The sequence below is a fragment of the Canis lupus genome, chromosome 33 (assembly GCF_003254725.2).
Source record: "Canis lupus dingo isolate Sandy chromosome 33, ASM325472v2, whole genome shotgun sequence".
Lineage (NCBI taxonomy): Eukaryota > Metazoa > Chordata > Mammalia > Carnivora > Canidae > Canis > Canis lupus.
Genome location: NC_064275.1, coordinates 6,677,505 through 6,701,055, shown reverse-complemented (window position 1 = coordinate 6,701,055; position 23,551 = coordinate 6,677,505). Strand labels below are relative to the sequence as shown.

Here is a 23,551-nt window from a genome sequence, read left to right as displayed (position 1 = left end):
TATCTTCACAATCTTGAAGAAGGTAAAGATTTCTTTTCTGTTTTTTTTTTTTTTTTTTTAATTTATTTATGATAGTCACAGAGAGAGAAAGGGAGAGAGGCAGAGACATAGGCAGAGGGAGAGGCAGGCTCCATGCACCGGGAGCCTGATGTGGGATTCGATCCCCGGTCTCCAGGATCGCGCCCTGGGCCAAAGGCAGGCGCCAAACCCTGGGATCCCTACGCCACCCAGGGATCCCTACGCCACCCAGGGATCCCAAGATTTCTTGAAAAGGATAGAAAAAGTGACAATCATAAAAGATTAATAAACTATACCTTATTGAAAAATTTTTAAAAGATTTTATTTATTTATTCATGATAGACATAGAAAGAGAAAGAGGGGGGCAGAGACACAGGCGGAAGGAGAAGCAGGCTCCATGCACCGGGAGCCCGACGTGGGACTCGATCCCAGGTCTCCAGGATCACGCCCTGGGCCAAAGGCAGGCACTAAACCGCTGGGCCACCCAGGGATCCCCTTATTAAAATTAATAACTTGGGCAGCCCCGGTGGCTCAGTGCTTTGGCGCTGCCTTCAGGCCAGGGTGTGATCCTGGAGTCCCGGGATCGAGTCCCACGTCGGGCTCCCTGCATGGAGCCTGCTTCTCCCTCTGCCTGTCTCTCTGCCTCTCTCTCTCTCTCTGTCTCTCATGAATAAATAAATAAAATCTTTTAAAAAATTAATAACTTTTGTTATTCAAAATGCAACAATAATCAGGATGAAAAGGCAAGCCACAAATTGGAGGAAATTTTGTGTATTTGTATAACCAACAAAGATCAACATTCAGAATATATAAAGAACTCTGAATCAATTAAAAAAAAACACTGATAACACAATATAAAAAAAAAGACTTAAGAGACATTTCATGAAAGAGGATATCCAAATAAGCACCTGAAAAGTTCAATGTTATTAATCATCAGACAAATGCAAATTAAAACTATAATGAGATACCACTATAGCCCTACCACAAAGGCTAAAACTAAAAGGACAAAATCAAGTGTTGATGAGGAAATGAAGCAAGTGGAATATGCATGTATTTCTGGTGGCAATATAAAATTCCATTTATATGAAGTTTAATTTCCATTAATATAATAATCTATTTACATGAAGTTCAAAATAGACAAAATCTATTTTATTTATGGTAATAGAGGTCAAAATGATGGTTGCCTCCTAGGAAGAAAGTGGATATCAATAGGAAGGTGGCACAAAGGAGGTCTGCTAGGAAGTTGGACATATTCTATATTTTGGTCTGGATAGAGTTTACACAGGTATATACATATGTAAAAACTCATCAATCTGTGGACTTAATATTTGTGCACATTACTAAATATAAATTACACCTGAATGAAAGAGAAAAATGGAAAAATAATGCTTATAAATTGTAAAATGAAGTATGTTACACAATCTGAAGATGCAAGAGGTAGAAATGATTGGACTCAGTAACTTTTACAAACCTTAGTGACAAGAAGATCGCTCCTAATAACAGCAACTGAAAGGCTGGGAGAGGTGGCTTTGGAATGCTATGCTTGAGAAACTGGTGAGACATCTAGGAGTAACAGTAAGATGGAGGTAGACAGAAGTCACGCAAGCAGTGGCTAATGATAAAGATGTGGGAGTTTTAGTGTAAAGAGGAAAGTTGAAACAGTAGGCATAGATTAGAGTCCTAAGGAGGAAATTGTATAGAAAGCAAAGGGTTGGATTGTCCCAGCAAATGCCTACATTTAGAGAATAAGGAGGATAAGCTATCAAGGAAGTTAGAAAAGAAGATATAGAAAAATAATTTGGGAGAGCCCAGTGTCTTAGAAGCCAAAGGAAAAATTTCAGGGAGTGGGTAAGCAGTTAACTGTGTTAACTGGCATAGGAAAGTAGGAGAGGATGAAGTAGCAGAGGATACAACCTGTTAGATCTGATGAAGTAGTCACCAATGACCTCTGAGAGAACAATTCCATCAGAATGGCAGGTGCTGAAACCAAATTTCAAGGATCCAAAGAGGGTGGTGAGCACTGAGTGTAGTTAATATTTTTTCAAGAAGCCTGTCAGGGACTGGAAGGGAAGAGGGAGGCGGGTCACTTGTAGAAACAATGACATTGAGGGAAAAGAGCCAAATGAGACTCAGGATGCTGGAATAACAGAGGACAAGTACTGCCAAATTCCAAAGAAGAAAGTGGGCATGGGAGGCAAGGAAGAGGTAGTCACTACAGACAGTGATGGGAGTTAAAATAAGCCTGAATTTCAGGTTGACTGAGAAGCAATGAGCAGCCATTAAAAAGGGGGAGGGGAGATGGGAATGCAAAAGAAAAGTAAGGAAAACTTTTAGGCTTCTAAAGTTTGGAATAGAAAGATGTCAAACTAACAAAAATTAATGTTCGGAAGGCTCTTTGACTTCATTTTAACGGAAAATCCTAGTTTAAAGGAGGATGTTAAACATATTTTTCAAAGACCCTACTTTAATTTGGTTTCTGAAAAAAAACAGTGCCAAAAAACCTGCCTTGATAGAAACTGAATAAATTTTTTACCAGGCAGGCTTTCCTACTTAAAGTACAGTACAAATACTTGATTGGAAAGCAATTTTTCTCTCTACTGAAAGATCCACTCCAAGATTAGGAACAAAATACTAACAAATGATGGAAATAACAAAATAAGCACATTGTAATGGTGAAACAATCTGGTCTATGGTCCTTACAGACCTTTGTTTATATTGAGAATAAAAACCACACATTAAGAGTAACAATAACAAAAACATTCATCACACTCACTGCTGCCAGAAATGTAGAGTGGTTGTCTGAAAACTGGGCAACTTAAACCAGGTAAATGAATTAAGGCCCACTCACAGATTCTGAAGTAGGAGCATTTGCTTGGAAAAACAAGATGCATATCTCAATAGTTACTTTTCCCGGCCAAAGATCTTGCTTAACTCAATTAGCTTGGGCTTGTTTCTATTTCTTGAAGCCATACTTTTCTATTACCAAATGAAGAGTTTTTCATTTAGGACAATTAGCACAAGTAAATGAAGCAGCAGGGGACTATAGTTTTATCCTTATTTCATTATTTCAGCCTGGGAAATAAGAAAGAAGCATTGCATAGTTTTCTGTGTGAAGCATCTTAGTAAAAAGAGAAACAAATACTTTTTTGAGTCAGGTCACTGACGCAACCAAACCAGGGTCCCTGTCTCTGAGGGTGGCAGCCAAGAAGGCCATGTAGGGGCCTGTGAAGGTACAACCGTAAAAGATAAATTTCATTTAATAGTCAATTTTGGATTTCTTCCATAAGTCTATCAAATTCTCTAAGCCTGTTTCTTTTATAGCCTACCCAAACAATATGGCAAATGCTTTAAAACAAGCACATGTGTACACACACACACACACACACACATTGAGTTGGTTATATACCAGCCACTGTTTTAAGTGTTTTTCACATAATCCTTAATTCTCATAACACTCCTACAAAATAGGTACTATTCTTAGCAGCATTTAACAGATGAATGAACTGAAGGTGGGGAAGATAAATAAGGTACTTAAGGACACACGGCTAGAAACGGGCAGAGGGGTGAACAGAACATAGCAGTCTGACCACTTGTCTATATGTACTCTTAACTCTAAAGTGATACAGCCTCTAGTGTATTGCTCATCGAGTACAGGCACTTCCTTCAAGGCTCTGATTCTAACAATTCTAAGTTTAGATGAACATGAATGTGTTTGCCCTGCCACACTACTTATATATCCTTCCTTCCATTTTAATGGTTACAATTAATTTTTGATTGTCTTCCAGTGGAAGTCATCTCATTATCATTTTATTTGCACTATGTGAAAACTTCAACTTTGGTAATAGCCTTTGGTTATTATCTTTTTCAAGACAGGTAACTAACCATTTGCTTCGACGTGGATGGAACTGGAGGGTATTATGCTGAGTGAAATAAGTCAATCAGAGAAGGACAAACATATGGTCTCATTCATTTGGGGAATATAAAGGATAGTGAAAAGGAATAAAGGGGAAAGGAGAAAAAATGAGTGGGAAATATCAGAAAGGGAGACTCCTAACTCTGGGAAACGAACTAGGGGTGGTGGAAGGGGAGGTGGGTGGGGGGGTGGGGTGACTGGGTGACGGGCACTGAGGGGGCACTTGACGGGATGAGCACTGGGTGTTATTCTGTATGTTGGCAAATTGAACACCAATAAAAAATAAATTTATGACAAAAAAAAGACATTAAAAAGTGACGGTCATTCAGAAAGAAAAAAAAAGACCGGTAACTAGACTGGCAGAAAACATAAGATGTGGATATGCTACATTTTTAATCAAAAATAAGATCATACTATTAACTTAGCTTATTTTCATTACCTTTCCATGTCCTTTCATGTCCTTTTCAACTGCACCTGGAGAAATTGATTCCTTTTTTTTCTTTTTTGGGGATGGGGAGAGAGAGAGTGCCAATAAGTTGGGGGGCAGTGAGGCACAGAGGAAGAGGGAGAGAGAGCATCTTCAGCAGGCTTCATTCATGCCCCGCAAAGAGCCCGATGTGGGGCTGGATCTCACAACCCTGATCACAACCCGAGCAGAAATCAAGAGTCAACACTTAATGAACTGAGTCACCCAAATACCCCATGAAGAAATTGATTCTTGAAGAATTTCTTCATAGCATAAGCAATGAGTAGAAGAACATCTGTTCAATTCAACAAATATCTATTGAATACCTACTCTTTCCTAGGTGTGCTGTATGTGATATAGTCATGAGTGGCCCCATACTTTTGGTTGTCAGGAGACCATGTACCCAACTGCCTACTAAAAAAGTGCCACATGATACTATGAATATTTGGTTACTAATATTAAGAGTTAATTATACTGATGAAAGTTTTATTTTTAAAGTAGGCTCCATGCCTAGTGTCAAGCCCAATGTAGGACTTGAACTCATGAACTTGAGATTGACACCTGAGCTGAAATCAAGAGTTGGGACACTTAATTGGAGGAGCCCCCCAGGTGTCCCAATAAAAGTGTTTCTTAAAAACATCAAAGCTAAAAAAAAAAAAAAATACCTAACCTAACATTGTAAATTGTAAATCTCATTACTCAGGAGGTCAGTGAAAGTAAGCCAGTCATTTAAATATTTTGCTCCTGAAAAATAAAATGTGGTTAGCCTAACACTAATTTTTAAAAGGCCTAATATATACCAGCAGCCAGACCATAGGTAATTAAAAGCTACTGTTTTTTTTTTTATTGGTATCATGATCATCAATAACACATATATTTTGTGTATCTGTTACATGTAAAACACTATGCTGAGCTCTACTTGGGACAAGATATATGGTACTACTTACAAAGAAACAAATATATAAATCTTAATATATATATATATATATATATATAATAACTATTCTTTAGTTTGTTGGAATCTGTGCTATTTGTCAACAAGATAATACAGACAAAAATATCTTATCCATTAGGTATATTCCATCCAAAGTTTAACAAAGAAAAAAATCACTTGGCGGAGAGTAGAGTTAACATAAATTGTTTATCAAAAAGACTAAGCTTTGTTTGACTATTTAACTTTAGAATATACACCACTGGTACTGAAGCAGCATAAACTATGTAGTACCACTGTCAGCACAAATCACAGCTCTTGATGTGCAGTGAGTTTTCCCAAAGAACTCTGGCTAATAGCCAAGCAAAAGTACATAATTTAAAACACTCAATCAGTTTCATTCTGAGGCATTTTGTTTAGTGTTTAATAGCTTCCCCAGAGACAGGCAAATTACAAAAGCGCATTGTTTTGACATGAGCTAAAATGAGTCATCGCTCGTCACTACATTTTTGAGGATTTGGCATTAATCTTCTGAGACGATAAACCATAAACATTTGAAATAAATATCAATTTTCCTAAACAGATTAGTAAAGTCAGGCTACGCTTCTCATTGGAGCAATAAGCTCGTAACCCTAAAGGAAAGCACTATCCTAGTCCCACTTGTAGCCATTTTCTTTTTCCAGATAAATTTCCTTAGAATTTTCAATGGCCATTTAAGGCCCCAAGACTAAAGCAATGTCAAAATTTACTTGATTTTTTTTTTTAAACAAATTAAAAGGATAGTCTACACAACTTAAACCCTCGGTAAACTCTGAATCCCCTGGCCCCTGGTATTTCCAACCATTTCCAACCGGTATTCTTTGCATGCAAAGGAAGCAATTTTCAACAAGAAACAATGCAAACTGGCTTGAGTTTCAGATCCTGGATACTCAAGGATCCAGATTCTACTACCTTCAAGCCCTGACCCCTCAAGTGTGTTCTAGGGCCCACACCAATTTAATTTTCCTTTAGACCAGTGGACTAAAACTATGCTAAATATTAGAATCACCAGGAATACTTTTAAAATTTTGATACTCAGTGTGCATCAATTAAGTGCATCTCTAAGACTCAAAAGCACTGAAAGCCCCCAGGCAGTTCTTCTAATCTGCAGCCCAGTTAGAGTATCAATGCTTGGGACTTTCGTGAGAGCAGAAAGAGGAAGGACTAGGCAACTGACTAGCATTTTTGGTACTGTATGGTTATTCTGATGAGCATTAAGTGGGGAAAAAAAGATTGGACTAAATACCTATTATGAAATTATAACTTGTTTATAACAAAGACTTAAGAGCATAGATTCTGGAGCCAAAGTTCCTGGATTTGAATCCTGGTTATTTATAATCTCAGACTCAGTTTCTTCATCTATTCAATGAGGATAATAGTAGTATCTACCTTATAGATTGCTCTAAAGATTAAATGAATTAATCTATGTACTTATAAAGTGTTTAGAATAGTATTTTACTCACAGTAAGTGCCAGGTATATATGAATGGTTATTAATATCCTCATTATCAATACCTTTGTTATTCACACCTCACTAACAAAGAGTTAAATTATCTCTCTGAAATCTAACAATTGAATGGCTTTGATTCCAGAATTTAGTCATGAATTTTAAGAATGACATCACCATTATATGTGTATATTTTCATCCATTAATTCTCTAAATATTTACTGAGTATCTACTATATGCCAATGCTGTTCTAGGTGGGTATTACAGTCTAAATTTTCAAAAAGCTTTCATGCACATTTACATTTATTTCATCCTAAAATACTGCTGATTTGGTTCTGACTATAGAATTAGAGTCTTTCTTTCTTTCTTTCTTTCTTTCTTTCTTTCTTTCTTTCTTTCTTTCTTTCTTTCTTTTCTTTCTTTCTTTCTTTCTTTCTTTCTTTCTTTCTTTCTTTCTTTCTTTCTTTCTTTCTATTTGGATGCCTTTTCTTTCTGTTCTTTTTTCTTTTTTAATTTTTATTTAGGGATGCCTGGGTAGCTCAGCAGTTGAGCTTCTCCCTTCAGCTCAGAGTGTGGTCCCGGGTCTGGGGATGGAGTCCTACATTGGGTTCCCCACGGGGAGCCTCCTTTTCCCTCTACCTATGTCTCTGCCTCTCTCTCTGTGTCTCTCATGAATAAATAAAATCTTTAAAAATTTTTATTTAAGTTCAATTTGCCAACATATAGAACACCCAGGAATTAGAGGATTTCAAAGATCTAATACAACCAGGACACCATAGATGATATCTTAGAAATGCATAATGAGAGCTAAGTAGTTGAATCCTTTGTGTAGGTGCTTCTTTAGGTACTTAATGGCCATAACTCTAATACAACAACTGAATGAGGAGGTACTCCCATTTAATTCCATTTTATAGATGAGGAAACAGAGGCACAAAGAGGTTACATAACTGGTAAATGGAGAAATAAAGACCAAATGCGGGGAGTCTGACTCCACAACCTTGCTCATCATCCCTGGGATGTTAATGTGTATTAGCCAAAGATGTCCTGAAGCTGGACATAGCGGAGTCACATTCAAGATGGAGGTGGGCGTCCAAAATGTCCATTTTAACAATTTCAGAAACAATTTCAGGAATTTCAGGTGCAGGACCAGTGTACCTTTAGTATTATTCCTCACACTTTATCTTAAGAAATATTTTGTTGAGGAATGCAATAGGGGCTAGGAAACTGCTAGAAAAAAAGCAACAGCAGTAAATCATAATGGCTACCACACTGATTTCACAAACACCTAAAACCTTTATATACAATAACTTCTAATTATTTTAATTTTAATTCTATAGTCAACATAATTCATGGACAACTTCTTTGTATAAAGAATTAGGTGGAATATTTTCGATATGATCTCAAAATATATGATTTCCATTTTTTATCTAGTGCATTAGTAATTCTCATTAAGGCTAAAAGGATGTATCATGGCAAAAATGTCCAAAACACCTGCAACATAAAATAATTTGCCAGCAGTCTGCTTTTGAAAACTATAATCAAATGTTATGTTCAAAATAAAATTGAACAGGGGCACTTGGGTAGCTCAGATGGTTAAGTGTCCAACTTTTGGTTTTGGCTCAGGTCATGATCTCAGGGTCCTGGGATTGAGCCCAGCATTGAATTCTGTGCTCAGCGGGGAATCTTCTTAAGATTTTCTCTCTCCCTCCCTCTCCCTCTGGCTCTTCCTCCACTTGCATGCTCTCTTTCTCTAAAGTAAATAAATAAATCTTTAAAGCAAAATAAAATAAAATTGAACAGACTTTTTATATGCTCAAAATAAAGATCAACAAATACCAGAAACTACTTTCTCTTAACATACTATTTTGAGATGGGAAAAAAATGAGTTCCTCTAAATAAATGCACACATAAAATCTCCATCTAACAGAATCAAAACACATCTATTGTAGCTGTCTCTTAGGCTTTAAATAAAAGGTGTAATTACATTTTTTCTCTTTGTTCAGTCCTTCTCAGGTGATCTGAAATTCCAACAGAAATCAGATTCATTTTAATATTAATACTCGTAATAGAGTAGCTTGAAATATACCTAAACTTCCATGAGAGTTTCAGACTCCAAGATTCAGACTCAGTGTTTGTGGGATATTTCTCCCTTAATTTCACCTTCTGATATTGTGTGATAGACCAAGACACATTAAAGTAAACAAAAAACTACTAGGATAATGCGAAAAAGGTACACACACTTTTTTTTAAAGATTTTATTTATTTATTTATTCATGAGAGAGAGAGAGGGAGCGAGAGGCAGAGACACAGGCAGAGGGAGAAGCAGGCTCCATGCAGGGAGCCCGATGCGGGACTCGATCCTGGGTCTCCAGGATCACGCCCTGGGCTGTAGGCGGCGCTAAACCCCTGAGCCACCGGGGCTGCCCGGTACACACATTTTTATGTGTAAGTGTATGAATGTCAAAAATTCATCTGTTAGGGGGCAGCCCGGGTGGCTCAGCGGTTTAGTGCTGCCTTTGGCCCAGGGCATGATCCTGGAGACCCAGGATCCAGTCCCATGTCAGGCTCCCTGCTTGGAGCCTGCTTCTCTCTCTCTCTCTCTCTCTCTCTCTCTCTCTCTCTCTCTCTCTCATGAATAAATAAATAACACCTTAAAAAACATTCATCTGTTAGAAATTTATCACTACAAAAGAAAAATTTTGTTAGTTGACCTTTCTAGGTTTCTATTTTTAAAAGAAAAGGTTTTGGAAAAGATGAGATTAGACATAAAGAATCAGAGCAAACATAACCCCTGGGCATTGTGTAATTCCATGTGGAACAATTTATTTGAAATATTTTTCATTCCATATACCCATAACACACCTCTAAAAATAAATGTTATCTATAATATAGAAATACAGCTACTTTTTTTTTTTTTTTAAGATTTTATTTATTTATTCATGAGAGACACAAAGAGAGAGATGCAGAGACACAGGCAGAGGGAGAAACAAGCTCCATGCAGGGAGCCCCATGTGGGACTTGATCCCGGGTCAGGGGGATCCTGATCCTGATCCTAGGATCAGGCCCTGGACTGAAGAGCCCCATGTGGGACTCGATTAGACCCTGGACTAGGAGCCCCATGTGGGACTTGATCCCGGGTCAGAGGGATCCTGATCCTGATCCTAGGATCAGGCCCTGGACTGAAGGTGGCGCTAAACTGCTGAGCCACCCGGGCTGCCCCAAAATACCGCTACTTTTTAACAATCTTTTTAAACCCTCAAAATATGCAACAGAAATAATGTATCACATCTAAACTCTCAAATAAGCAATATTTAAGCCAAGACTTCTTTTTTGAGAGTCTGATAAACTAGACGAAGTCTATTTAAAATACATTTTGAGGCGATCCCTGGGTGTTTCAGTGGTTTAGTGCCTGCCTTCGGCCCAGGGCATGATCCGGGAGACCCAGGATGGAGTCCCACGTCGGGCTCCCTGCATGGAGCCTGTTTCTCCCTCTGCCTGTGTCTCTGCCTCTCTCTCTCTCTCTCTCTCTCCCCCTTTCTCTGTGTCTTTCATGAATAAATTAATTAAAAAAATACATTTTGATGGCTAATTCAAGAAATTAAAAAAAACCCACCCCCGAATATTGAATCTAAGATTAGTATGAGGGACCCATATAGGAGGTAGGATATGTTTTCTTAATACAGTCAGGTCTCAATTATTCAAGGTGGTTAGAGACAAGGAAAACTTCATTTAGTCATGAACACTGTATATTTATATGGCAATGTTTTGCCACATGCACTTAAGCAGAATGCTTTGACATGCTATGATGGTGGGGGGGGTAGTGCTCTCTTACAGAATTCTCCTATAATCCAAACCACTCACTCCTGATATCCTCTTTCTGGGCAAGTTAGAATAAGAGAAAGTGATATGCCAGGTAAAAAGAAAACTAAATATAATCAGTTTAGAACCTCACTGCTTCCCATTAGTCTCAGAAACTAAACTTTGTTTTTCTATTTTCACTATTCTAAATTTCCCCTCAAATAGAGCGTGTTACTTCAGTACTCCACCAAAAGGCATCATCCATTGTCTTGGCAATAATATAAATCTTCAGATAACACAAATTATTCAAGATCTGAAAACACAAACAAACAAACAAACAGAACAAGTACAGAAAATTCAAAATTTGGTTTAGGCAAATTAACACAAATTAGTTGAGATATATAAAAATTGAGGCAACTTGTGGTTGCCTTTTGTCTGCTTTGTTTTAAACTGTATCTATTACCAAAGGTATAGAACAGTGGTCAGCAGGGGATCCCTGAGTGGCTCAGCGGTTTAGGACCTGCCATTGCCTCGGGGAGTGGTCCTCGAGTCCTGGGATCGAGTCCCACGTCGGGCTCCCTGCATGGAGCCTGCTTCTTCCTCTTCTGCCTGTGTCTCTGCCCCTCTCTCTCTCTCTCTCTCTCTCCCCCCACCCCCGTGTCATGAATAAATAAATAAATAGAATCTTAAAAAAAAAAAAAAGAACAGTGGTCAGCAAATTTTTTTCAATAAAGTACCAGGTGGTAAATATTTTAGGCTTTGCAGGCCAGATGGTCTTGTTGCAACTACTCAATTCTGGTGTTGGAACAGGAAAGCAGCCAGGTAATAAGTAAACAAATAGATATCGCTTGTCCCAATAAAATCTTATGGACACTTAAAATTTAAGTTTTATGTAATTTTCACATATCATGGAATATTATTATTTTGACATTTTCAACTTTTTAAAATTGTACAAACCATTCTTAGCTTGAGAATGGTGCAAAAATTGGTAGTGGGCAGGCTGTAAAACTTAGTCATGCCTTTTCCCTGCCACGCCCTGCTTTATTTTACATGTAAATATACAGTTGATCCTTGAACAACTTGTGTTTAAACTGTGCAAGTCCACTTATAATGTAGAATTTTTTCCCCAATAAATACAGTATGCTACTACAAAATATATTTTCTCTTCCTTATGATTTTCTTAATACTTTTTTCTAGCTTTATTGTAAGAATACAGTATATAATACATATAACATAAAAAAGGTGTCAATCACTGTTTATGTTATCAGTAGGGTTTCCTGTCAACAACAGACTGTTAGCAATTAAATTTTGGGTTAGTCAACAGTTATGTGTGGATTTCTGATTGTGTAGGGGATGAGTGCCCCTAGCCCTTGCCTTGTTCAAGGGCCAACTGTATGCAGAAATTTCTAACTACAAATAAAATACTGTGTTTAGATTACCTTTTAGATATCCATTTTTAAAGCATGAGACCAGATGTAAAAAATCATACCAATTACACCAGTCATAGTAAAGCTGGATATTGTAAGAGAAGGTAAAGAACAGTTGGGTTTTGTAGAATTGACACATTTAAATAATTTTTATAGATATATACATATTAACGTCCTTTGTTCATGCTAACATTATTCACTGTCAAGTCCCAAATCAATAATAACACCAATTGATTTTTCTCAAAAATCAGAACAAAAGTCTTATTAAGCAGTTAACGGAATCTTAGAAACAAAGGCTGATGATATTGTCATAATCATTTCTGAGCAAATAAAACAAAATTTGTTCTAAGAAACAAATTATGCTAACACTTTTCTGTGATATAACAATAGGCCATAATTAAATTTTAAACGCTGCAAACACATTTCCTAACTAATAGCCTTAACTAATAGCCTTGTATGACATACAACTGTAAACAGGCTTCAGTGCATTAGTATACATTAATATTTTTCTTTTAAGAAAATTATTTTTCCAAAGTAAATCATTGTGCTGGGGCACCTGGGTGGCCCAGTCAGTTATGCATCTGATGTGGCTGAGGTCATGATCTCAGGGTCCTAGGACTGTGCCCCACCTCAGGCTCCCCACTCAGTGGGGGATCTGCTTCTCCCTCTCCCCTGCCCCCTCCCTGCTTGTGCTCATGCGCTGTCTCACTCTCTCAAATAAATAAAATCTCAAAAAAAAAAAAAAAAAGTAAATCATTGTGCTTTCACATCATGTAACAAAACAAACATGTGCCCTTTAAGGTGACTTTTGGAATCTCAACCCATTGAGCAAAGATTTAGTTACTATCACAACTAAATGAATCATAAACACTGTCACTGTAGAATTATTTAAAAGAAGAACATGCTTGAAAACAGTATTTGGGACCCATTCCTCTGTTCTTAGCCCTTCAGCGTGATTGTTCTTAAGTGTTTCCTCCCTTTTTTGTTTTTACTACTTTAATAAAGGGTCCCATTTCCTGACTAGATTCTGTCTTTCCCCTTTGAGAACCCTTCTCTCAAGACTTCTGTATCGAGCTTTAATAGCTTAATGTGACAGCCATTCATGAAAAAGCAAAACAAAACAAATCTAGAAACTATATACATTCCACACGCAGAAATGCTGTACTAATGGGGCATGCAGACTTTTTAAAGTAAAACAGCCCTTCTATGGAAGACCATATCAATTATGTGGCTAACATTAGGGCAACAAATTTTCCCTTGCCTTCCTATTGCCATATGCCTGTCATTTTCTCCCTATAGTTTCCATTCACTGTTTCAAACATATGTTGCCACTTATTTGCCAGGAAAGAATCTCTGAACTACCCTTTATGTATGATGAAATGGCAGACGGAATGGAGCCAGAGAGAGCACCATTAGCAGTTATTCACACTTCTGTTTTCTCTTAACTTCCTTTACTCTAAAGTGTATTTCTCATATGCTGGGAGGGATGTGTAATCATAAAGACATCTGTGACTCACGCTTTAGAATACAGAACCACAACAATTACCTACAGAAGCAAATGGTTCTCTCTTCCACTGAGCCGCATGTCTCCTCTCCAAAAAGCGTATCTTTACAGCTTAAAGTTTGGTCAAACATAGGTGAGGGGCTTTGTCAAACCCTCAGCAAATATCAACATTCTTTTCTAACAATCACTGCTAGAGTTTACCCAATATTTAACCACAGTCTTTTAACAAGGCACCTGTTCCATGGGCTCAGGTTGCTTGGGGATAGATTGCCCTGTGTCAAGAGAAGAAAACACCATGGAGATTACTTCAGAGGAAGGGGTTTTCCACCCAAGATGAAGGAGATTTATGGTGATAAAATGTGGAAGTCTTGTGTTATATGTACACTAACAACAAACGAATGGTGATTTCAGTGTGCACTGATTATCCTCTTTTGACCTACTAAAACCTATCTATAGGTCAGAAATATAGGCCAGGATATTTGCTTCTGTGGAAAAGAAGATAGGCCAAAAAATAAGCTCTTATCCAGGAGCAGAAAGGAAAAGAGTACTTTGAAGAACCCACAAATATTACCAATCATGTTACAGGCTACATTAAAAAAACAAAACAAAACAAAAACAGTCCTGCTGAGCAACAGCTCACTAAATCCATGAAGCCAACTGCAAAGCTAGTTGAATTATGATTCATCCTTTATTTAAAGGGGGATGTTTTCAGCTTTCCCAGTCGTGAACATGGGTAACTGCAAGTTGCCCAAAAGAACATGCTGTCATGCTTGAAACTGGGAGAGTTAAGAATAAAATATATTAAGTTTAATCATTCTGGCCACATAAAATATGTATAGGCATTCTCTTGGTTATGAACACCTGACTTGCGAATGTTCCCTCTCTATAAAAAGCCAGCCCACATTCTCCTCAAAAGGATGACACCTGGAGGGCAAGAGTATTTCCAGAGCTACTTAATTTTCTTCAGGCTGGAGAGCCAAGGGCTGCCATGGATATGGCAGGGAGGTATTCACGTGGAATCCAAAGTGGGAACCTGGAACACATTTGCTAATAAATATCATGTTTTATGTAAAATGTAGGCTCCCAGCTAGTCCACAAAAAGTTAGCTGACCCAAAATACAGTTTAAACTCTACACATTTGCATGAATATTGTTCTCCACTACATGCTATAATAATCACATTATGGATAAATATTGTGAGCTATGATATTATTGTACTACAAAATCACCACACCATTGCAGCCCCAAATACAGGTTTTTGGCTTTATTATGGGTTTAGTAAACCTCCTTGTGCTAGTGGAGGAATCAACTCTACTTAGTATAACATTGTTTCTTTGAGGAAGTATCTTACAAATGAAACTTTGAAAGTTTTTTTTTTTTTTTTTTTTTTTTTTACAAAATGGACAAACTTCCTACATTTTGAAGATTAAAGTATTCCCTTTTTGCTGGAAGATTGCAAATTGCCCTAAGACTTATATAAATTCAGCATTACCACATGTTTCTTCCATGTGCAAAAGAAACCATAAGCAACACAGACTTTCAAAACATAAAAAACAATTAACAAGAAATGGTTATTCATGTAATGATGAGAACAGCACACCAGCACACAAGAGTAATGTAGCCAGTGAAATCTGCCCTATCCTATTTGCCCCCACTTCGCTCCCCTGCTCAGACTTGACACAGGACCAGTTTCTCCTCAGAGATGTACATCTTCAGCATCCAAAACAGAGGAGCAAATAGAGTGGAAATTTACCTGAACTCCTAAGTGGCACCTTCTCTCACACCTTTTCAGATGTAGAATATCTTCTGTGTGGGAAGGGCACTTAATTTCTTTATGCACCTTGTGTAATTCACTTAGTTTTTAACCAGTCTATCTCCCCTTCCACATTAACACCTTTCCAATCAACCCTCAGCTATAAATTCCTGGAAGCAGGTGATTTATTTCCCATCATATAGCATACAACTTTGGATATAATAGCAGAGAGGAAAGGAATTAAGTTTACTGAAGACTATTGTATGCTGGTTCTATGTTAAATGGCTTTCTTCCCATCATATATATCTCATTTAATGCAGTAGGTATTTAATAAATGAATGCTGAATGTATAGGCACCCAGCTTCAACAAAAAGAGAGCTGTAAAGAAGTTAATAGAAACATCTGTGGATTCAGCAGAAGAAGTCAGGTTTTTTTTTACCTTCAAAATGCCTTTGGGGGATCCCTGGGTGGCGCAGCAGTTTGGCGCCTGCCTTTGGCCCAGGGCGCAATCCTGGAGACCCAGGATCGAATCCCACGTCAGGCTCCCGGTGCATGGAGCCTGCTTCTCCCTCTGCCTATGTCTCTGCCTCTCTCTCTCCCTGTGTGACTATCATAAATAAATAAAAATTAAAAAAACAATGCCTTTGGGGTTGGTGGCAAAATCCAATTTTATTTTAAAATATCTATGTATTCTATGAAGGGATGCTGGTCAACAGAAATCATTTTCAATTAGCACAGAGTTATGATCTAGTCTTTGGAGGGAAGACGTGAAATTCTAAAATTGTAACATTTTTAGAATCTAGGTATTTTTTTAATGGTAAGCTCAAAAATATTGTTGTCTACAGAATTTCATAACTGTCTAAGATATGAGGTTTTATGGATTTTTTCTAGAATCATAGTTAATAATTTAAGAATTATGTAGTTTGCTCAGTAGGTTGAGTGTCCAACTCTTGGTTTTGCTCAGGTCATGATCTCAGGATCCTGGGATGGAACCCTGGCAGGTTCCCAGCTCAGTGGGGAGTCTGCCTGCCTCCTTCTCTCTCTACTCCTCTCCCCGCTAGCCTTAGGCAGGTGACTTTTTTCTTCTAACTAGAAAGTTTAGGCTTTAGCAAAATTAGAAAACAGTGCCAGTAGGACCCTTAATAACAATTCTATCCATTGAAGCTTTTTGACTTTTTATTACTACTATTTTGTTTCCGTTCTAAAACTAATTTCTATTTTTTTAAGGCTAAAAGAGGGATAGTGAATTAAGAGCAGGGAACAATCTGGGGAGAAAGCAAATAAGTAGGTTTACTACATGAACTCCTAAATCAGAGCTATATGCACATATAGAAAAACATGAGCTAGTAGGTCAGCCATAATGATAAATTTCATTATTACTTATAGCTGAGTTTCTTAAGAAGCACAAACACCATATCCTCAAAGTTCACGAAACATTACATTGACCCTAAAATTATAGATATAACATTCTTCACATGAGCTAAATAATTTTCCACATTCAGTATTTATGGAGTCAGGGGAGTTAAAGAGGCCTAAATTCACTTTGTCAAACAGATTTAATATTCTTTGAGAACAGAATATAAATTTGCCCACAGAAAAATGCTATATTATGTCTAAAGAAAAAGATCAACACGTGACACAATATTAATACTCACTTTCCACATGAAACAATAAATTTCTGACTTTTACCAATAAAGCATTGTATCTTATGGTTCTATTCCATAGCTACTACGGGCTAAGGATAGTCTATAAAATAATGGCAAGGATTAGAAACCAGTGGGGATTTTTCCTCCCTAAAACTATAGTCATGTTTTAGTTTTGAAGACTGATAGGTTTTAATGCTGTAAAGCTTTAATCCTGATCACCCTTAATTTTTTTGGCCAGGGGGGGAAAAAAAAAGAAATCATATGTCATCAGGACGTAAAAGAATTTCAAATATGAGAGTTTCCTAACTTTTTATTTTGGCCTTAAAGTTCGCTTTAATAGAATAATGGGTCACTCACTCACTCAGAACTATGTACGGTACAGGTCACTGATCAATTTAAAGAGAGCAATATGAAAGTGTAGACCTGCTGAATGAGTTTGTTTGTGCAATTCACTCAGTCTGTGAGCATTGCTGGAAAGTGCTGAGCACAGCATCTCTGCAGTTCTTTCTAGGGTTAGCATCAATGAGGGTATCCATACTCTTTACAGAGATAATTACAGGCCAGCAGCATACTTAGAATTTATACAAAAGAGAACTTATACTAATAATCTCTTGAGCCCACATGATTTACATGAGTGTGACACTATGTCCAGATTAGGAATAAAATCTAATTGGTCTATGATGTTATTCTCCTTTCTTTTGACAGTTCTAGACAATACAATAAAAGGACAAGACTTTAGAGATGGGACTGGGGACAATCATAGGAAGGTCGCTAGGCTCCTTAGAAGAACCCAGAAGAGATGGTCCCTATTCTACTTCTGGGTGATGTGTGGATCTACCTCTGGATGTCATGTCTGGAAATGCTGAGGCCATTTGCTACCAGGGTGAGGATGAAACCATCTAGGAGAAAAGGCCAGAGCCACAGAAACCAGAGAAGCAGAGGCAACATGTCATGTATAAATAAAGCCTACCCCAAGTTTGGATTTTTTGTTGTAAGATGATATATTTTGCCATTGTTTGAGGCAAAAGGAGTCCAGGTTTTCTGTTGACTTCGGCTGGAAGCATCCTGGCTAACGTATCATTTCCTTTTGGTTATTCACATCCTAGACTACTTGGAGGATCTGGGACACTATTTTCAGGAAAGTTCTCAATGAAGGCAAATAAATTAAAGTCACCATATATTGGGAGTTCTCCCAAGATATAAAGTCATCTTACATTACATGTTATTCTATACAAAATTAGAGACTTGCCTAGTGCTCTGTGCAAAGCTCCTGAGTGTAAGATGGGGCTATCTTCCTGAGAACGGCATCATTCCTCTAAGAATAATTTCCCTTTGAAGCACCTGCAGTGCTTCAATAATATCTAATTTCTCATAGTGGTTCAGTAAAAGTATAGAGGAAGCTTCCTTTTCTTTTTTTTTAAGATTTTATTTATTTATTTATGAGAGAGAGAGAGAGAGAGAGGGGCAGAGACACAGGCAGAGAGAGAAGCAGGCTCCATGCAGGGAGCCCGACGCGGGACTCGATCTGGGGTCTCCAGGATCACACCCTGGGCTGAAGGCGGCGCCAAACCGCTGAGCCACCCGGGCTGCCCAGGAAGCTTCCTTTAATACTCTTAGACTCTCTCTTTACACTGGGCTCTAACTAGTATGTGTCCCCCTAGACTAAGGAGTAGTAACTGTGAAAAATCAGGAAAATAATTACATTTAATATAAATGTAACAAATAAATGCAAATGGATCTAGCCATCCTAGACAGCAGACATACGTTCCTATTAGTATACGGACCTAACAAAGACTAAAATATAAGATGTTTTGCTAATAATTATATTTGAGACAATGTTTATATTACTTGGCATCTGAAAAAATCATTGATAGCAAATTAATACACTGAACAGTGAAGAGAAATGCTGAGGTAAGCTAAAACTCCATTTCTTAGCATAAATAAACAAAAAAGTGGCTCTAATACATTAATCTGAAATAAGTACTACAGAGTTTTCAGGTTGGTTTTCACTATTAGATTATATTGTGCTAATGTCTGGTTCCAATGTTGAAACTGATTAGCTACTCTAAGCTCTTATCTCACTAAAAACAAAAAACAAAAAACAAAACAAAACAAAACCAAAAATACCACCACCAACAAAACACCCAGAATGCTAAAAAAATGAATAAAATATTTAAAAATATACATCCTTGAGACAGCAAGTTACTAAGGAATATTCAAAGGTTGAAGACTGAATAAAAGTGAAAACCCAGTAAGGTAAGTACCAGGTACTTACCTGAGCATTTTTTGAACTTTGTGAACTTATATTTTAGTTTTCATGGCATCAAAAGGTACAGAGGACAAGACCCAGGGTCCTCCCAACCCTACATAAAGGTAGGATTGCAAAAAAGCTAACCTATGAACGTAAAGGTGACTTAGGAACAAAATTAACCTCTAAAAACTGTGAGGAAAACTGCTTTCCTTGAACTATGGCATTTGGAGTAAGGGGAGAAATAAACTCCACTGAGAATTTATAATAACAAGTTAGCCCACATGAGAATTGGCAGCCCAAATTCATACTAAGTGGGTGGTCTAAAACCAAAAAACAAAACAAAAAAACCCCTGGGTCTAGAGATTCTAGGCTGAAAATACCCTCTGGCATCTGGCGAAAACAAATGTAGATCCTCTCTAGAGAAAGCCACCTTCAACCTAGGGTTCAAAGAACTCCCACAAATAGAGTTCTAATATAAATGAGTTCATATTAAAAAATCTGAAAACACACTAAAAAATAATGCATAATGATTGAAAGTCAGAGAAATGACAGCAGAATCAGAGCTGCTGATAATGATTTCAGATATTTAATAGACAGCATGTAAAATATACTTAATATGTTAAAGATAAAAAAGGGATTGAAGTTTCTAGTCAGAAAAGTAACAGACTATAAAAGACCAAACAAATTAGAAAAAAGTGAAACTTTGGAAATGAAAAATACAATTGCACATCAGCAATGAGAATTACTAAACTAGAAGAAAAATCTGAAGAAATTACGAAATGTAGCCAGGAGAGCTAAGGAGATAAAACAGCTGACAGAGTAGTTAAGGGATATGAAGAACAGAGTAAGATGGTCTAAGAAGTATCTCAGTTTTACAAGGTAAAGAAAGAAAAAATTATTCAGAAGCTATCTGACAATTAATGTTGGCTGATAGAAAGACACCAAACCACAGATTCAGAAATCTCAATGAAATCCAGTAAGAACAAAAGAAATCTGTACTTAAATACCATCATAATGAAATTGCAGAATATCAAAGACAAAGGCAAAATCAAAAAAGCGGCCAGAGAGAATAGGAATGACATGTAGATCAATGACTGACTTTTCAACAATAATATGGGAAGCCAGAGGTAACGGAATAGTATTCTTCAATGTGCTAACAGAAAATAGTATCAACCTACAAGTCTCCACTCAGTAAAAATCTTTCTAAGAACAAGGGTAAAATAAACACATTCAAATAAGCAGAAAGAGCAGACTTCCACTAAAGGAACTTCAAAAGTATGCATTCAGATTGAAGGAAAGTGATCCCAGATGGAAGTCTGAATAAAAGAAGGAATGACAAAGAAAGAAAGTGGTAAATATGTTGGTGCATCTAAACATTGGTGCATCTAAAATAACAATAGATGATGATAATCCACCTTGTGGATTAAAAGAAAAAATCAAAATATAAGACAACATACGACAAGTAATATATAAATTGGGAGGGTATACTCAGAGTTAGTGTTCTGAAACAATGCTTTTGGAGGATTAAAATGCTGATCAGCTTTAGACTGATAATTTAACTTGTGAGGCAGAATTTATAGGCTAATTAATTCTTAATAGGATAGGAATAGCGTGTAAATTCCAAAGTAGAGAAGGAGAAAATACATAAAAATAAAATTCAAAAGAAGCTAAGAAATAAAAACAGCAGCAGCAGCAAAAAAAAAAAAAAAAAAAAAAAAAAAAAAGGTGGTAAAAAAATGGAACCAGGGGATCCCTGGGTGGCTCAGCGGTTTAGCATCTGCCTTTGGCCCGGGGCGCGATCCTGGAGTCCCGGGATCGAGTCCCACATCGGGCTCCTGGCATGGAGCCTGCTTCTCCCTCCTCCTGTGTCTCTGCCTCTCTCTCTCTCTCTCTCTCTGTCTATCATAAATAAATAAATCTTTAAAAAAAATGGAACCATCAGATAAGTCAGCAAAAGTAAATCTAAATAAATCAATAATCACTGTAATATAAACTACATAGCTATGTTAAAAGACAAAGATCGTCAGACTGGACTAAAACAATTCTAACTGTAATAATTCCCAACTGCATGCTGTTTAAAAGTGACTCACTGGAACATAAGAATATAGTGAAACTGAAAAGAGGTTGGAAAAAAGATATCATCAGACAACTACTAACCAAAAGAAAGGTTACACAGCTATGCTAATAGGAGACAAAAAGGACTTTAAGGTAGATAGACCTACAAAGCCATTATATAATATGAAGAAATTCCATTTCTGAGAAATAGTGTGAACTTACTTGCATCTAAAAATACAGTCTCAGTAAAGCAAGAATTGACAGAAACACAAAGAGAGACTAATCCATCACCATAGTGGAGGATTATAACACACCTCTCATAGGCATTAATACATCAAGCAGCCAAAAATCAATCAGGTTGTAGAAGATTCTAACAACACAATAAGTAAGCTTTATCTACACAGAGAACGTTCTTCTTAACTCCTACAGAATACACACTACACTTTTCAAGCACATAGGGAAACTTGTATAAAAACTAACCACCCAGTGAGACCATAAAGCAGATCTTAAAAACTTCAAAAGGTAGATAACACATGGACTATATTTTCCGACCATAATGTAATGAGTGATATAAAGATCGCTCCCTCTACCCAAAAATACATGTTTAAAAATTAAGAAGCAATTCTAAAAAAATCATGACCCAAGAGAAAAAATGAAAGTCTAATAAAATCATGAGGTAGTGGGGACAAACTACAGTTCTTAGCACAGCTATTCTAAATAATAAAATTTATGAAATACTGAAACTGACCCAAAGAAAACAATCAAAATTTCTTTCCTTAGAAAATGAAAAAGTGTCTGTTTCAATAAAAAGCATTCTGGGAAGATTCTTTTCTACACTTTATCATCCACAATCAGCAAATAAAATGGCTGATAGCTAAGTAGTTAAGAAGGTATACCTAAAACAAAGATCCTCCCTCCATTTTTAGTAATGGATCACACAGGCACCTCTGCAAAGAACATCATTAAAATGAACAAACAAACAAACAAACAAATCCACCTATTCAGTCAGTCAGTCATATTCAGAGTTTTTGTGTATGTGTGTGAGATATAAGTAGCCTTGGAAGACCCCTACCCAATTGCCGACTTTTTTTCTGGGAAGAATCTTCGATAAATTATAATTACTTGTCAAGTTGATGGCTCAAGAGAGCCATTATTTGAACACCCATCCTAATATTTAATAAGACTAAAATAAATTATCTTATTTAATTAAAACATCATAGATCTACTTTATTTTGATTTTCAGAGAAGACCTTTAAAATTTTTCAATAAAGGCTGCTCCACACCCTCACTTCTCCAAAGACTGTACCTAAAGGAAGCATTAATATATGACAAGATTGGAGCACTTCTGTTTCTATTATATATTTATATTTATATATTACACTTCAATATACAACTGAAAAAAGAACTAATAATGTCATGATTCATTTAAAACTGTCTTCAATATATCACTCAACTGCTCAAAAGCTGCCAATGGCACCTTGTTGTCTATAATATTAAGTTGAAATTCAAACCATGCTGCTTGAATTGTAAGACCCATTTATAGTCTGGCTCCATCTTATGTGATCACCCTCTCCTCTGGGGCTGCAATGTCTACTACTTGCACAACTGCCCTTAGACGGTCAGCCCTGCTCTACAAAAGCCAATCAGTGACATCATTCAATGACTTCCTTTGCTCTGCCATTCTTCTTCCTGGAATTCTTTCATTACCCTTCAAGGTCTAGATGAACTTTAACTTCTGTTATGAAGACCTCCCAGATATTTCTAGGCTTAACTAATACTTAAACAAAAATTCTTCCTTCACCAAATTCAGCATCTTAACTTGATGTTAATTGGTTTTTGGCTTTTGTTCATTTGTTTATGTACCCATCAAAATCTGGGTAGGGTTATGCTTTATACTCTCTGCCTCCCTTGCCATGAATTCAGGATAGTCATAAATAGACACAGAAGATGTTCAGAAATAGTCATTGAGTGCCTCTTGAAAGAACATAGTAGATGCAGCCTAGGCCTAACTCTTGTATAACTATAAATCACCACACACACACACACACACACAGCAAAAAAAAACATTTTTTTATATTCCCTTTGAATAGTCCACCTCTTTCAATTAAGAAGGGAAAATATTTTTTTTCTACCTATTTAATTACATTATAATAAACAAATATTATGAACAAAGGTGCTTTTTTCCCTCCAGGAATTTTAATATTCTTTTTTCATTGGCACTACCTAATTGGAAAATACAAGTTTTTTTATCTTCTCAAGAGCATAAAAATTTTTAAATGTTGTACCTGTGGAAGCCATGCATCAA

General features: G+C 36.9%; 2 protein-coding genes across 14 annotated transcripts in view; one reads left to right on the top strand and one right to left on the bottom strand.

The window, feature by feature from the left end:
* The window catches only part of COL8A1 (collagen type VIII alpha 1 chain), a 531,560-nt gene that overhangs the window by 281,921 nt on the left and 226,088 nt on the right, over positions 1-23,551 (bottom strand). The window contains exon 1 of one of the 6 annotated variants that reach the window (XM_035710132.2): positions 1,933-2,041. The exons of the other annotated variants lie outside the window; for them this stretch is intronic. Coding sequence (XP_035566025.1) covers positions 1,933-1,984 — 52 coding nt within the window. The 5' untranslated portion in view covers positions 1,985-2,041. Of the gene's footprint in view, positions 1-1,932; positions 2,042-23,551 lie in introns of those variants that run through there. 6 annotated transcript variants of the gene reach the window in all.
* Positions 1-23,551, top strand: part of FILIP1L (filamin A interacting protein 1 like) — a 294,355-nt gene that overhangs the window by 208,553 nt on the left and 62,251 nt on the right. The window lies entirely within an intron of this gene.